General features: G+C 40.7%; 1 protein-coding gene across 15 annotated transcripts in view; it reads right to left on the bottom strand.

The window, feature by feature from the left end:
• Oprm1 (opioid receptor, mu 1) overlaps positions 1-16,468 on the bottom strand; it is a 253,352-nt gene that overhangs the window by 184,351 nt on the left and 52,533 nt on the right. For 11 of the 15 annotated variants that reach the window (NR_027877.1, NM_001304737.1, NM_001304735.1 and 8 more), the window contains one exon: positions 15,285-15,805. Coding sequence is in view for 14 of the 15 variants with exons in the window: in NM_001304737.1 (NP_001291666.1) it covers positions 15,285-15,805 (521 nt within the window). In the remaining variant the exon portion in view is untranslated. Of the gene's footprint in view, positions 1-2,475; positions 6,271-6,904; positions 7,334-15,182; positions 15,806-16,468 lie in introns of those variants that run through there. The other 4 variants (XM_063282030.1, NM_001038599.2, NM_001038597.2 and 1 more) reach the window with 4 other exon arrangements.

Genomic DNA, 16,468 nt, shown 5'->3' with positions numbered 1-16,468 from the left:
CAATATAGTCACTCCATGTGGCCAGTGACAGAAAGCTAATGGGATCTGGAGGCTTACCGTGGATGGTTGCCAACTGAATTTAGTTGACGTGATAGCATTGGCTGCTCCAGACTACGGCCTGCAGTCTTGGACACTGTGAATGTAAATGGATCAACTATGACAGCATGTGCTAGGCCACGTGGGACTTTTGTCTCATTTACTGTTCTATTGCCCTGAAGAGACATCATGGCCAAGGGAGCTTATGAAAGAAAACATTTATTGGGGGCTTGCTTATAGAAGGTGAGTCCACGACCACCATGGCATGGCAGAACATGGCAGCAGGCAGGGAGGCATGGCACTGGAGCAGTAGGTGAGATCTTAGATCCTATCTACAAGAGAGAGAGAAAGAGAGAGAGAGAGAGAGAGAGAGAGAGAGAGAGAGAGAGAGAGAGAAAGAGGGCGCTTTTGTAATCTCAAAGCCCAGTCCATGGAGATATCTCCTCCATCAAGGTAACACCACCTTATAATCCTTCCCAAAACAACCAGGGACCAAGCATTCAAATATATGCACCGTGAGGGGCTATTCTTATTCAAATCACTACAACTTCCATCTACTTTTCTTAATCCTATTGGTTGCCAAAAATGATTTTCTCTGACAAGTACCACATAATGTTATTGTGCAGTGAGGTATTATTTGTCATCATTATTTATTATTATTATTATTATTATTATTATTATTATTATTATTATTACTTGTGTGTATGTGTATAACGTATACTTTAGTGCAGGCGTTTACAGAGGTAAGAGTCAATGAATACCTCTGAAGCTGGGTTATAGATAATTGTGAGTTACTCCTTGTAGGTCCTAAGAACCAAATATAGGTCCTTTGCAAGTGCAGTACATAGTCTTAGGCATTCAGTTATCTCTTTCGTCTCTGAAGTGCTGTTTGAATTCTCATATTTGCTACCATATGGGAGAATCAAAACACACGCCAATGCTGTTTTCCTGAAGCTGATCTGGCATCACTGCATTGAAAAAGTATTATGTTCATGGGTTTCAATAAATTGTCTTGAGAAACTTGTTAGCTCTGATACGACACAATGACCCTTATTCATGTCGAAACCCTTAGAAAAAATATGGCCCAACCCTAGAGTCAGCAACATTCTCTACCCTTGGCTTGCATTATCAGAAAAAAGGGAAACCTGGCTCTGAGAGGCAGTTTTCAGGTGTTATCTTTGCATTCATTCTGTTGAATTAAATGGGAGTTTCATCAAATTTGGCTAGAAAAAAGGGAGAGGTAGTATTGGAGACTATCCCAATAGATCAGCCACAAGCCCCCTTTGAATTACAGGTCTCTGGGAAGGGAGTCATCCTCTAGCCAGAGGTACACTTTGGGATTCTAAACCTGTATGGTCTGACCCCTGATACTAACCACTTGATTCATGGAAGGAACAGTGTGGACCCCGGAGGCATAGGGAAGAAATAATAGCATCCTGGTTATCTTACAGCTTCAGTCTGGCTGAGCAATCTCACGACTCACCAGAAATAAGCAGCAATCTGTTAATGGTGCTTTTGCTGCATTACCACCCCTGTCCACCTGCTGTGTGAACAGGACTGTTGGCAGGCGTGGCCTTAAATTATCCCACTGTACCTGATGTTATGAGAGGCATCTTTAGACAATGAATCCCAGTGCACATGAACTCACAAAGAGGCATCCCTGTTAGTCATGCTCATGAATACTCAGACTTCTTGTGACACCTAAGTGCCCTGGGTTTATATAATGTATAGTGTCTAGACAATAGCACTGGCTGACTGTGGCCGTCTGGTTTAACCAAGCCAATGCAACAGTGATCTAAATCAGTGAATCCTGCCAGGGGCAATGTGCCCCATTTTGTTGTATGTTTATATGAAAGACAAAATGTCCATATGGTTTCTGTCCAAGGGTAGGATTGCTGCTCCTGGGCTCATGAATTTTTTGTGTTTATGTTCATGCATGTAGAAGTCATGTCAATATGTTGATTTCTTCTATTGTTTGACATCTTATTTTTGAGACATGGTCTCTCATTGAGTCCTAAGTTCACTGGTTTGATTAAGCTGGCTGGCAGTAAACTTGAGAGGTCTTCCTGGATCTGTTCCTCGAGTGTACCCAGCTGGGTCTGGTTTTAACATGGGTACTTAGATATAAACTCAGGTGCTCATCTAGTAAGCACTTTATGCATTGAACCATCTCCCAATACCTAAGATCATTTTTAATGACCCACCATTGGTGGCAATGGCATACTCTGCAAATATTTTCTTTATTGAGACCCCAGGGAGTTCATGGATATCAGCGTTTATATGGTTTCCTATTTCTATATAGCATTGTGAAGATTATCCCTAGAGTCTAGAGTCTAGAGACAGCTCAGAAAGCTACCTTTCACTCTGTGAACTATAGCCAATGAGATGGAAAGAGCCACAGAAATCAGCAGGTAAGTCTTCATTCTCTGATGGTAGATGGATCTCTGACTGGCCTTAACCCATAGACTGGATGAACATAGGCAGGTATGGCTTTCAACTGCTTTTGTTTTTGGATTAGTACCCACAACATGCTGGCGTAATATATGCAAATGATGAGCAAGGAATCCAGGTAGTTTTCTGCAATTAGACCTTTAGTTTTCTCTGGGACTTAGTTGCATCTGTTTGACGAGGTGTAGTGCACAGTTAAGCTTGATACTGTACGTCGATCTCATCTTGTTAATAGCCTTCTGTTGTCAGTCATTATAATCAAGTGTTGATTTAAAAAAGTGGGGATATATCTGGTCTGAGCATTTGCAAATATCTAATCTTAGTTGTTGACGGGATGGTACAACCATATGAACAAGTCAGGCTAAGATGGCAGATTGACAGGTGATGTTGGGGGTGGGGATGTACCTTAATTACCTCTGCCTATCCCTGCCTACTGAGTGAGCTGCAGGTCCTATTGATCCTGAATACTTCCTACTACTAGTCAGTTTCGAACTATCATTGTCCAATCCCATGAGGATTACAACAGGACTACTTTGGGGTGCTTGTTCTTGGGGAAGGAAAATCAATAACTGTTTATTTTTTGCTACAAAATATTTAGTGCCATTTCCACTGGGTTCTCAGGCAGTGATGCAGCTCACCATGTTTGTTGTTGTGATTTGCCCTGGAGTTATCTGTATTTTGATGCTAATTCCACTGCCCCAAGGACAGCTGCCTCCTCTGGTACTCAGGAATCAGGTGACTTCACCAGAACCTTCTCCCCATTGAATTTGTAAAGTACAGGTGAGGGGCAGGTACAGGATAGAAGGAGGCCTGTCATTGGAGGAGAAGGAAGGATGGGCGGGAGAGAAGTTTGAAGGAAGAGGAGGAGACTGGAATGGAGAGGAGGAAAAGAGAGGAGGGAGAGGGAGAGAAGCCGTGGCAGGACAATATGGCAGGTGACATTAAGATTCTGCTCTGTGTAGTTACAGGTTGTTATTAATGTTCTTAAGGGATGGATGGCACCGGGCTTTGTATGTTTAAGTGGCCAATTATATCTTATCAATTGGATCAAAGATTATTGTGTTGTGTGTTCTTTTATGTTACGGTTTGAATGTAGGAAAGTGCGGCAGCAGGAGACACTGGGCCACCGTGGAGTTGGGATGTGTTTCCACCAAGATATCTAATAGATCTCTTGGGTCACTGAGGTGCTGGACCTAGGGGGCTAGAAGACAACCATACTTTTTTTTTTCATTTTTTATATTTTACAACAACAGTTTCTCAGTGGTCTGACCTCACTGTGTTGTGCTGTGAGACACAGGGTAAGGGAATTGCACTACCATGTTGATGTTTTTCTGGTTTCTTGGCTTCCTGGTGTCTATTTGTCCTCCTTAGATCTGTAATGAGCTCTTGCTGAGACCTCACCACCAGAATTCTACACCCAAGCTTCTTTCTGACCAGAAGGACACTGCAGGCACACATGTCCATAGAGTTGGCAGTTAACATTAGATACCATACCTTTATACATACATTATATATACATGGATGTAATTCTCTAATGTTAATTTCCCCTTTTTATATCAACAGTTTTTTAAACTGCATAACCTTTCCAGGAAGTCAGCTAACAAACCCCCTTCAGGCTGTGTTCTACTCTAATAAAAAATGTTTGAAAAGCTTTTAAGCTCCAAGGTGAAGCTTATTTAAGGAGTTTAAGTTCTTCTTCACAGAAAGATTGAGGTATTTCCTGTTGTGTTAGAGCTGGAGAAAATTTAAGAGATTATGTTTTTTAACTTTGTCAATCTACACAAGGAAATACACCCTTGTGAAGTGATATTTTCATGTGTACTGGATGAAAATGCTAATTTAATATTTTAATTGTTGCAGCCTCCTCTGCCTTTCACTCTTTCCTCCCTACTTGCAAAGCCATCTAATGTTACAACTGAAGCCAGTAACCGATTTGGGTACTTTGGAAGCTGATCAGTGTTTGCTTGTAATACATTTCAAAAACCCCATTCATTAGAGAAATCATAAAAACAGAGTCACACAAAAACCAGTTGGAGTCGATGATTCAGAGGCAAAGATCTCAGTGTTCTTAGTAACTGGAACCCATCCTTTCTTATAAGCCTCATTGCCTGAACCAGGCGCGGCAGGATTTTTACTTATTCCTGATTATGCAGTATAGCCAATATCTGATACAGGCACAAGAAGCTGCACATAGTATTTCTAAGTCACAGTGATCAGATGGATTATGTGAAGAACATTCTATTCCACGAGAGGAGTTTATACATGATGCAATTTTCATCTGAGTCACGAAATTCACTTTCATGAGCACTCAGTCCCCTTTTTGTCTAATTCAGCACTGGCAAGAAACTTGTTTAAGCATCTTTGTCTGTCTGTCTGCATAAGGTGCACATGCATGTAGAGCTTAGAGGACAACCTTGGGTGTCATTCCTCAGGTGCTGTCTACTTCTTTTTGAGGCAGAGTCTCTCAGTGAATGTCAAGTCAACCAATTTGGTAGGAATGGATGGCTAGCAGTTTCCAGGGACACATCTGCTTCCAGCTTTCCAGAGTGAGCACCTCCATTTCCAGCCTTTTTGCATGGGTTCTGGGATCTGAACTCAGGTCTCCATACTTGCAAGGTAAGCACATTATCAACTAAGCGGTTTTCCCAGCTGTTATTATAAAAATGCAGCAACATTCTTCTATTTGTTTAAACTAAATTTGGTAAAGAAGGAGTGGAGGAAAACCTAATACTTCAAAAAAGCCATACACATATACCAGATGCTTCCGCCTGCTTTCAATGTTGGATGATTTTCTGTCATGAAGAAAGCTTAAGTGATTATGCCTTTTGTTCATTGAGAGAAGCTTGCCCCAGAGTCTGAATGATGTAATCAACAAGGTTCTAACTCTAGAGCAAACTTAGAGGTCAATGATCTTCTGGTCATGAAGAAATCTGTTCAACAACTACCAGCATGGGATGTTCTTGCACAAGTGGTTGTCAGTGGGGTTGGCACCAGCATCCAGGTACCCTGGTTTCTAGGCTTACATTTGCCATATGGTGACAAAATATCTCTGGCGTGCTTCTCCCAGTTCTGTGTATATGCCTTTTCAAAATAAATCTATTTTCTGCAAAGATATTGTATTCAAAACAAAAGAATGTGTCATTTACAAGCCTAACTCTTAGCAACATGCAATTTAATTAGATAAAAACATATCCTACGGCTGCACAGACTGTCTTCCTCGTAATTATAGCCAGAAAGTGCTAAGCTTCAAAACAAAGCAAAACAGAAAACGAAAACCCAAACAAAGCACAACCTGTTCTGCTTTCAGAGAGATATAGTTTTAGCATGTTGTGTGTATGTGGATATATTCGGATGAGCATGGGAGCGAGAGACTAGCAATCAGTTTTAGAACTGTGAATGTCTTGAGTTCTGAGACATTGCTACTTATTTTCATAAAGGTTTGAGCTGTGGATCGGGTCACAGCTTCAGGCCTGATGACCTGCAGTGGGCTTTGTTGAGCCTCGCAAGGCACTCTTCTGATGATGGACTGTGGACAGTGTAACTTATCGCTTCTACATCTAAAATAAGTTCCACCCCCTGACATTGTCTGTTGAGATTTACCTTTTCTGTTTTTAATGGGTGGCACTAACAGATCACCATAATAGTGTTCTCCAAGAACTTGATGGAACCAGAAAACAACAGCATCTTAATTTGATACTTGTCCCCTTTGATGCCCTAATTATCAAGGTTTAACATGATAGCTAAGTGTCTCTTGAAAGGAGGCATATCTCTCAACATTAGAAACTTCTAGGAACAAGGGGAAAACAGAGTCTCAAAGTTTACAAACATTTCTTTAAACACAAATTGTACTTATGAATTAGTCACAACTTTTTGTCTGTTAATAGCACTACAGTAAAGTTTTTTTGTTTTTTTAAAATATTCTTTCTTTGATTGTATTGACACACTTTCCTCTGTAATTTTTCTCCTGGCTTTATTAGTGAGGTGATGCTGGAGGGAGGGGGCCAGTTCACAGCTTGCTTTCCTCTACAAATATGCTGACTATCAGGTCTTTTAAAGTCATGTCTCTTCTGAGTAACTACATTTTGTTTCATTAATTTATTATTTTATTCACATTACATTCCAATCACTGTCTCCTCCTCACACAGACCCTCCCCCTTTCCTCCTCCTCTGGAAGGGTGGAGGTCCCTGGGTATCCACTTACCCTGGCACAACACGTCCCTTCAGGGCTAGGCACATCCATCCTCTCCCTCTGAGGCCAGATAAGGCAGCTCAGTTAGGAGAATGGGATCTGCAGATAGACAGCAGCTTCAGCCACTCTACTTGTTGGGGAAGCCCCATGAAGACAGAGCTGTACATCTGCTACACACGAGCAGGAGGCCTAGGCCCAGCTAGTTTATGCTGTTTAGTTGGTTGTTCAGATGGTAAGAGCCACCAAGGGTCCAGCAGGTTGGTTTATTCTATTGGTTTTCTTGTGGAGTTCCACAGGAAGATATGAAAATATTTCGAGTCTTTCCTCCATCTTTCTCACTAATCTAATTTGCTCATTCCATTACTGAAGTGTGAGGCCTGTCTGTGTGAGGGCTAACATTTCTTTAGTCCCAGGCTCTAGAATTGTCTTTGTAATCTAATCACCACAGTTTAGGTGCTTTGGGTCATGTTGTTAGTCATGAAATAAAATCTCTCTGAGGCCTTAAAATGTATACACTCACACTCATTTGGTTTCCGTAATTGAATTTTCAGGCTACAAATTTTCTCTAGTAACCTCTATATTTGTGTTGTATTTCAGTGTTCAGAAAACCTTGTTTAATCAGTTGGTTCATTCACATCATGTCTCTACTGACTGAGGCTCCTAAGAATACAATGAGATAAAATTTTATAAAGTTAAGTCATGGCATCATTAAATTTAGATCAGAACTAAACACAGTGTACAGTTATAGAGATTGGTAGAGGTTTTCAAATCTACATAAAACACTGGCTCTTGAGTTTGCCCAATTGTGCCATCTATCAGCTAATTTCTTTCTTGGCAATTTTGCCATAAGCAGTCTTGCTTCTCAGAGGTACCTGCTTCTTTCATAGAGACCTAGGTTCTGGGACAAGTTTTCACAGCTTGATAATTTGTAGTTGTTCATTTGCTAAAATCTTTCCCATTAATCTTGGGACTCTATTTTACCCAGTATGCCAGAGATTCCTCTTACTCCTTGTGATTTATGTCCAAGGCTTTATAATTTATGTTTTATAAATTGTATTTCATCCTGAAGACCTCTCGAGGCTTTGTTATTGCTAGGAAAGTAGGCCTTGTTCAAACCTTTCCAGCATTAACAACACTTACCTTGATTGGCCCTTAATTCTTTGTGAATAATGATTAAGGCTGCAGATCATTTTCTCTGAAAGAGCAACTCAAATTAACATTAAGTCTACAGGGTCTGAATGAGACTGGCTTTGGCAATGTTTAGGGGCCTTTCAATAAGAGGTGTTTTAGCTGCCATCACAGGGAGGAAGTGCAGAAAGATATCCTTAGCTGCAAGTTGTAATACGAATTAAACAGCAGATTTATCATCAAATGCACAGAAGTCTTATCATGTTCCACATCTATTAATTCTGGAAGTTATCAATTTGGGTTTTTGTTGTCAAAACACTTAAAACTATTTCTCTTGATTGATATGTTGTTATGTTTAAATATTGTCTTTCATAAATTCTGTTTGTCTGTCCTCCATCTTGAGGGTACCCATTTCAGCACAGTGAGAAGTTACCTGTTTCTTTTGAAGAAACTTTAATATCCCAATGTTCCCCAAACCCAGGGATATTTAAGTTCTTTAAAGCAAAAGAAGCAGATGATTTCTCCTTTATTTATAAAATATTTTCTTGATCATTATGAAGAATTGCTGATGCTGGAAGAGTAGGCATAACCAAGGTGGTAAGGGATAGATGCCTGCATTTCTAGCATTCCTGGGATTTCTGGTGTGCACAGAAGACTTGCACGAAGAAGCAGTGGACCCCGAGCATAAATGTGCTGTACAGATTAGCCTTCCTACCTTCATTGTCTGCCTCGTCTCCTTCCCTCGTCCCTGCCTTGCCCCCTTCTTTCCTGTAGACAAATGACCCAACTTACTTTTCCATACACTCATTCTAGGACCAAAGAGGAATAATGATCTCAAACTGTGATGTCACTTTCAGCTTGTGTTCCATGGAGAGCTGATAAAGTTAATTTATCATCCATGCACACTGGCCTGGTAATCGCCTGCTGCTCCTGTTCTAGAAGGTCTGATACTATCTTCTGGCCCCTGTGGGCATAACACTCACTTACAGTAACATACACACACACACACACACACACACACACACACAAATTAAAAATAAAATCTTCAAAATAGTAAATTCCAGCAAATGAGAATATTTTCACCAAAGACGGCCACAAAATAAGAATTTAACACTTCAGTTTAGCTGAGTAAGATAACATCTAATTTAAAAATTGTTGCTATATTTTAAGAGTTATGTACAGAAATAGGAAAAGTGAGCACAAGGAAATTAGATAGTAGCAATATCATTTCATTTAATCTTTAAAATTTTCCCTGCCAAAAGAAAAATACACATCAAAATCACCATAAAACTAAAATGAGAGAACCAAGAGGTAAATCATATTGATTGACAGCCTGAATCATAAAGTTAAAAGTATTTTGAGTTAATTCTCAGTCGCTGCCTTTGAACCATGACATTGGATGAATTCATCCATAAAAATTGTTTCCTTCATTTTATAGATTATAAATTACACAGCATATGAGTAAATAATATATGCTTCCTTAGTTACAAATAGATCAATACATGTTATTAAAGCCAAGTGTGTAAATTATTTCTAATTAAACAGTATTTTACCCTTATTATAGTTAATAGATGAAACGTACTGGCTACTGCTGTTATCTGTGGTATATCATTCAAATAAACCTACGTTACTTTAATTTCAGACATACATAAAGATGGCCATTCATCACACACACACACACACACACACACACACACAGACACACACACTCACGCACTCACGCACTCACACAATGATTGAGCCATTTCTGTTTTGAACCAAAGAGCTGAAAGAAAAGCCATTTTGGCTTCATTCACCAAGAATGCATTAATGTGGTCCAGTACCATAATTTTGGGAGCTATTCTCATCTGGAGCCTTTGTTATGGAATTGAAATCATTTCCTTCCCAAATTAGCTCTCCACAGATGTCTTACAAAAACTCCACGAATCTAGTTTTTGAGAGTGATGTAGTTGAATTTAAAGATGAGGCGTTTGCTTTTCCTTCTCTGGGGAGGCTGTAGTTTTCTAGCTTATTCACGTGTATCTCCTGTCTTGCTTTGTTTTTTGTTTTTTGTTTTTGTTTTTGGTCTGGTCCTTGAATTGAGATGCTAAAAAAGTGTTTTCAGAATGGTAATCAGAGGGTTTGGAAATGGCCTTACCATGCTAATGAGAAAAATTAATATAATGTTTACTGTGACTACATGACTTAACCCTGTGAGGCTCATTGATAAAAGTGAAAGCTTGTTTTCAAAGACAACTATATTATTTGTAAATCTTGTGTTATCCATTGGTGAGAAAGACAAAATAATTGTTTATCAAATACGGTATCTTTTGGGAGAGGGCCCCTCACTAAACCAGAAGCTTGCTATTTCACATCCTCTGACTGGCCAGCAAGCTCCAAGGATCTGTCTGACTTTCTTTTTTTTTTTTTTTTTTTTTCTTTTTTTTCGGAGCTGGGGACCGAACCCAGGGCCTTGCGCTTGCTAGGCAAGCGCTCTACCACTGAGCTAAAGCCCCAACCCCTGTCTGACTTTCTAACCTCAGTGTGAGGTTACAGATGTGTACGATGTCCTGGATTTATATGTGGGTATTAGGGATTCAGACTCAGATATTCATGGTTAGGCAGCAAGCACTTTGCCCACTATTTAAATCGGGAATTTTGGAATAGTGTTTTATTTAAAATGAAGATTCTTGTCCTCACATGATAAGTCATAATTGCTTCAAGGATATATATTAAAGATCTTTTATATTCTGGAGTTCATAGAGGCAGAGGATTTCTGGCTATGGTCATACCACAGTCATTGAAAGAAGCATAACACTGGGCATGGGCAGAGAACAGCTCTGTTATTCTTAAAACCAGTGCTGTTTGTTTAGGGATTGCCTGTTACTGATTGTTGGATGGTGTATAACCATTTAACCTCCATGAACATTTGTCCTCTCGTGCTCATCCATCAGAGATGCTGTTCAATAGAGATGTGCAGGACCACACAAAATCCCAATTTTCAAAGTCTCTCAGATATCAAGTAGAATGTGCCTTATAGGGTAAATTCTGGGTAGAAAGAAAGCAGGAGAGACACTGCGTGGGCAGTGACATCTCAGGTCTGAAGGAGACTCACGTCACTCAGGGGAGTCCATAGGGGGAAGTGTTACGAAGCAGAGTTCAGTTCAGCAGGACAGCAGGATGGCACGTGGGTGGGGAAACTCAACTGTAACACCAGCAGAGGGAACACAAATGCTTTTGCTTGGATCCATCTAATCAAGATCAAAAAGCCATAAAGAAGGGATTTAGCTCAGTGGTAGAGCGCTTGCCTACCAAGCGCAAGGCCCTGGGTTCGGTCCTCAGCTCCGAAAAATAGAAAAGAAAAAAAAAAAGCCATAAAGAAAACACACTGGATATAAAGTGAGCCTGGGTACAGAGGGGACCAGGAAGCTGAGCTTGCGATGAACAAAGTCTGGAGGAGAATGTCATCCTCACCCTGTTCTCAGTGAGGATAAGACTTCTCCAGGACAGGTCTTGGTCTTTTAAAGCATCTTGTTAAAAATCAAATTAGGAGAGGGGGGGGGGGCATCTGAGGACACTTTTTTTTTTTTTTTGCAAAGTCTAACTTGGGATTAGAGTACCAACAACTGTGGAGGAGAAACCCTACTACTGTTCATTGTTCTGGAGAGTGGGCCAAAAATGTCAGTGTTACGGGGTCACTGAGTTGTTATATAAGAAAGAGTTCTCCATATACATTCTATAGCTAAAACTCCCCTCATTCAGCTATTCTGGAGATATCTGTGGTAACATCGCAGGGACAGGGATAGATAGAGACCAGAGGTATCAGAAGAAGCAATGGAATAGTTGTCTATTACAGCATGAGGAATGTTATCTCTCCTTTACCCCCTCTCCATCCATTCACAATGTGCCTGTAGGTCCTGTCATCAAGAGCTAGCGTCTTTCCCCCATTCAGATCCTAATGGGGATCAGGTCTAGATGTAGATCTTTGATCTACAGTAGGCGTGGATGTAACTTGATGCCATTTCCTTTAAGGGGACTGTATCTCTGTGCGTTGGTGAATGTGGAGGCAGTTGCCTGAGGTTGATGCTGGGAGATACTTGATTACTTTCTATCTTATTGAGGTAGGGTCTCCCAACTGAACCTAGAGCTCGATAACATGGCTGGTTTCTCCAGGGATACCCCGTCTCATGTTTTCCCAGTGTTGTAACTACAGGTAGGCTGTTGCCCCCTACCCATCAACGCTCACTGGGGCTCTGTAGATCTAAACTCTGGTTCTCATGCCTGTGCAGCAAGACACTGAGTCATCTCCCCAGGACACTTACTGCGATTTCTGTAACCAGGCCTGAAGAAGTGAGCCTGTTTTCTCTTTTCTCTCCCTCAGAACTTGTGGGCAGAAGGAAGAAAAGCTTGAGGTAGCACTCTAAGGGCGAGTGTCTGTGGACCTAGCCATTCCTACAGTGGGCATCATAGAGCAGGTGTTTGACATCCTTGATGGGGAATGGCTTGGGGAAAGAGCTGAAACTCATCAAAAGCAAGCAGGCAAGCTTGGCCAGATTTTACTGATGTATCTATCCTACAGCTTCTACCCTCTAGGCTTGGAATAGTTCTGCTGCACAAGAAAACCTTAATGAGACGCCTTTACTAGACTGTGTGACTCTGGATGTATGCTTGGCGTAGAACTTTCTCCTATGGCTTATCTAATTACCTTGATAACCGCCATGTCATCACTTCACTTTGCACTGTGTGGACATGGTCTCAGTGTCTATCTGTCAGAATATAGACACCCTGGGGAGGTTGGACATCGCATCTCTGATCTGCAGGGTAGGAAGTTGACTAACATGCTTGACATGTGACATGTGGAATATGATATATATATATTATATATGCACACACATATATGTATGTATATATCTGAGAAAAGACAGAGAGAACATAAACATTGATAACTGTCACAAACTTCTAATACTTCTAACTAAAATGTCACTCACGCCAACCCAGTTAGCCTTGTTTCCTAACAGGATGGCTCCTATTTAAAACAAATGAATGAATAAACACGAAACCTACAGTAACATACCTGCTGGTCAGATTCTGACTCTGAGCTAATCCCCATGATTCCCATTGGCAGAACCATGAAGTTCTACTCATCCTTCAGATCCGATTGGAATGGATGCCAGAAATGACCACCAACAGGGTTTCTTATCGCTCCAGCCATCCTTACCTGACTGCCTTAACCTCAAAGAAAGACACATCAGTAGAGACTGGGGAATAGGATCTTGGGTTTCTGTTCATTTCAATTATGTCAGGGAATCTTTCTTGCTTCCTACAGCTTCTCTTCTAGGTCCAGCTCTCCCAGCTGGGCCTTTGGGAGGCGGCCAGCTCCAGGCTAATGTGCTCTGTTATCTGATGCTGACGCTGCTCTGCAGAGGCAGTGATAAGGGTAAGTGCTAATTGGATGTATTTTTAAAGCAAACCTTTTAGTTACTTAGGACAGAACTTCTCCAATTATCTTCCCTTCTACTCTTGGGCAGTGCAAAAACCACACTGATGTGCAAACACTGGGTTTTGAAGGGAGTTGAAGAAGGCAGTGATGGAGAAGCTGAAGGGCAATCATGTTTGAAACAGGAATGTGCTGGAATAGAGAGGTTGACCATTAGAGGAAGGTCAGGTGGGTCAGGCAGGATAAGAAGGCCCAACAGTGTCCTAGAGGAAGCTACCAAGCAGCCACACCCCTACAAGCCTGGGAGGGAAGACAAAGCAGGACACCTAGGGAGGGGAGGAAGAGCCCAAGCTTTCCTATGCTCTTCCTTTTCTCCAATGAAAGCAAAATATTTAAATGCCAAAGATTTGAAGCTCAGTTTGTATAGATAGTTTCAAATTGCTTGCTCTAGAATGTTATCCCTGGGTTGGAGAAAGAAGAAAAAAAAATCAATTTAAATCCTTACCCTTTCAAAGTGCAGGCGAGAGTTTGAAAACCCCTAAAAAGAGGGCTGCTTAGAAAAAGTAAAAGGGTTATGTGTTGATGTGGATAACAATGAGAGAGAGAGAGAGAGAGAGAGAGAGAGAGAGAGAGAGAGAGAGAGAGAGAAGGCAACAGAGAAACCCATTTCTGTCTGGCTTTGATTTCTGAGCTGGAAGCAGGGAGATAAATTTGTTAATAATTGCCTTTGAGTGGGGAATGACTCTGCCGCCATTACCACCATGCTCTCTGGGGGTGTTGGCTCACGTGTATTGCATTAGCCACACTTCCCACTTCGGTATGAGCATTCCTGTCTCCTGAGGCAGATCCATCTAGGTTGTATTACATAAATCTGAGGTCAGTCAGAAAGACTGAATAAAGGCTATGCCGGGTAGCCATAGCTGAAAACAAAGGGAACAGTGAGAGATGTGTGATGGGGAGACAGCAAGTGGGAGCACCTACCATTGTGGGGGCCAAGGGCCTCCCTCTGGCTGCTCCTCTGAAGGACGTGGTAGTCTTTTTGTATTAATCCTCATAACTCTGCTCCCTGAGAACACAAAGAATCTAACCCAAAAATTCAAAGGAGGCTTGCATTTCAACTCTGTGATACTAAAAAATTATCCTCACTGTGGTTTTTAGGTGTGGGAAGGATTTGGAATAGTTAAACTAGTATTAATAATTAAGTCATATATTGCAGTAAGTTTTAGATTAGATGTTGAATTACTGAAACACAGCGAATTAGGCAGTTTTAAGGGTATTAGAGACAACCCCCCCCCCTTTGTTCATTTCTTGTATGGTTAGAAAATTGTGAGTGAATCTTGGATCTTTTTGGGGCTCTCCTGGACATAGTAATACATGTCCAAACTTCTAATCAGTCTTAAATCATTTCCAAAAAGCATGGAAACTGTTTAAAATTAACCTTAATATAGTAGGTAACATGCTGGTGTTTGCTCTAATATTCAGACTGTGGAATCTACAAAACAAAGTCTTAACAAATATTAGAGATAGTCTATCAAATATACACACATATACATATATATAGTCATTCATAATAGCATATACATAACACATATACATATGTGATACATTTTTCTCTCTCTTGGGAATATCTTGTACCTATGACCACAGTGGACAATGTTCTTTAACTACAGAATTGGGGTGGGGTTTGCTTTTAAATCATAGGAATATTAGTGAGATATTTTGGAATCTAAAAAGTTGTTGTGTGAATCAAGGCCTCCAAAGTGACACTACTTCTAAAATGTACTAAAGCCATTTACTTTTCAAAGAAGGCAAGGCTCTGAGGACAGTAACTTTTAGCAGCATAATAGATTATTACTTATCAAACCTTTATATCTAAATGAACTTGTGCACATATATCAACATATTTATGTGGCACATCTTCCTGACTCTACGATCAGAAATTGATTCGCTCCTTCCTCTGTTCTTGGACTTTGCCTCAAGTTACTGACCTTCTTAAAGATTTAAATCTTAGACTGGTACCAGATATGGTATTTTTATATGTTATCCGTAATTCTAGAAAGCACATACCTGGTGGTTAGTTCGATCCACTGTATTAGCCGTGGAGGGATGTTCCCTAGTGTTCTGACGGACTCGAGTGGAGTTTTGCTGTTCGATCGTGGACGAGGTTGGGATGCAGAACTCTCTGAAGCATCGCTTGAAGTTTTCATCCAGGAAGGCGTAAAGAACTGGATTCAGGCAGCTGTTCGTGTAACCCAAAGCAATGCAGAAGTGCCAGGAAACGGTCTGAAATGTGGTTTCTGGAATCGTGATCAGCGCTTTGATGATGACGTAGATGTGGATGGGGGTCCAGCAGACGATAAATACAGCCACGACCACCAGCACCATCCGGGTGATCCTGCGCAGATTCCTGTCCTTTTCTTTGGAGCCCGATAGCATGCGAACGCTCTTGAGTCGTAAGATCATCAGGCCGTAACACACAGTGATGATGAGGACCGGCATGATGAAAGCGAAGATAAAGACACAGATTTTGAGCAGGTTCTCCCAGTACCAGGTTGGGTGGGAGAACGTGAGGGTGCAATCTATGGACCCTGGAAGGAAAGAATTTTCAGAAAAAAAATTAGCGGTGACATTTATTTATAGCACTGGGTACTGAAATTGCTCCTTTGCCTACTAATATCTTTGACCTGAGCTGAGTGAAGTTTGTTGCTTACAGACTGGTAAGAAAGGAATTAAAGAAACGAAGGGAGAGACTCATCCATTGATGTACAGAGAAGTTACTTTCTGTTTTTTCCTTCCCACATTTTCTATTTTTCTGTCCACTTGGGTCACATTAAGATCTTATGAAGTGAGAAGTTCTGTATATTTCTCAATGAGTCAGACACTCGGCGGGATTTATGCTATTGTAAAAGACATAACCATATCCAAGGTTTGTAGGATTTTCCTGTTAATGGATTCTTCCCTTCCATTTCTGGATGGCAGCTTCTATTAAGTCAGGGAATGTGAATTTGTCAGATAGGCAACTGCTTAGAAATTATGAGCAAAGCTCACTAAAACATTTGCTAGGCTTAAGCTTTAATTACTTTTGCGAGAGCTCTGTTTCCATTTATCCAACATTTTGATGACGTAAGTTCAGAGAAATCAGGAATAAGTAGAGTTTGTTCTTATTAAAATACCTTGAAGGCTTGTAATTATAGAGAAATGTTTTCATTTCAAAGCATTTAAAGGAATTTTCTTAATTCAAAGTAGAGTTT

This window comes from Rattus norvegicus, chromosome 1, assembly GCF_036323735.1.
Source record: "Rattus norvegicus strain BN/NHsdMcwi chromosome 1, GRCr8, whole genome shotgun sequence".
NCBI classification, from domain to species: Eukaryota; Metazoa; Chordata; class Mammalia; order Rodentia; family Muridae; genus Rattus; species Rattus norvegicus.
Note: the sequence above shows the minus strand (reverse complement) of the source record. Positions and strands in the feature narration are given on the sequence as shown.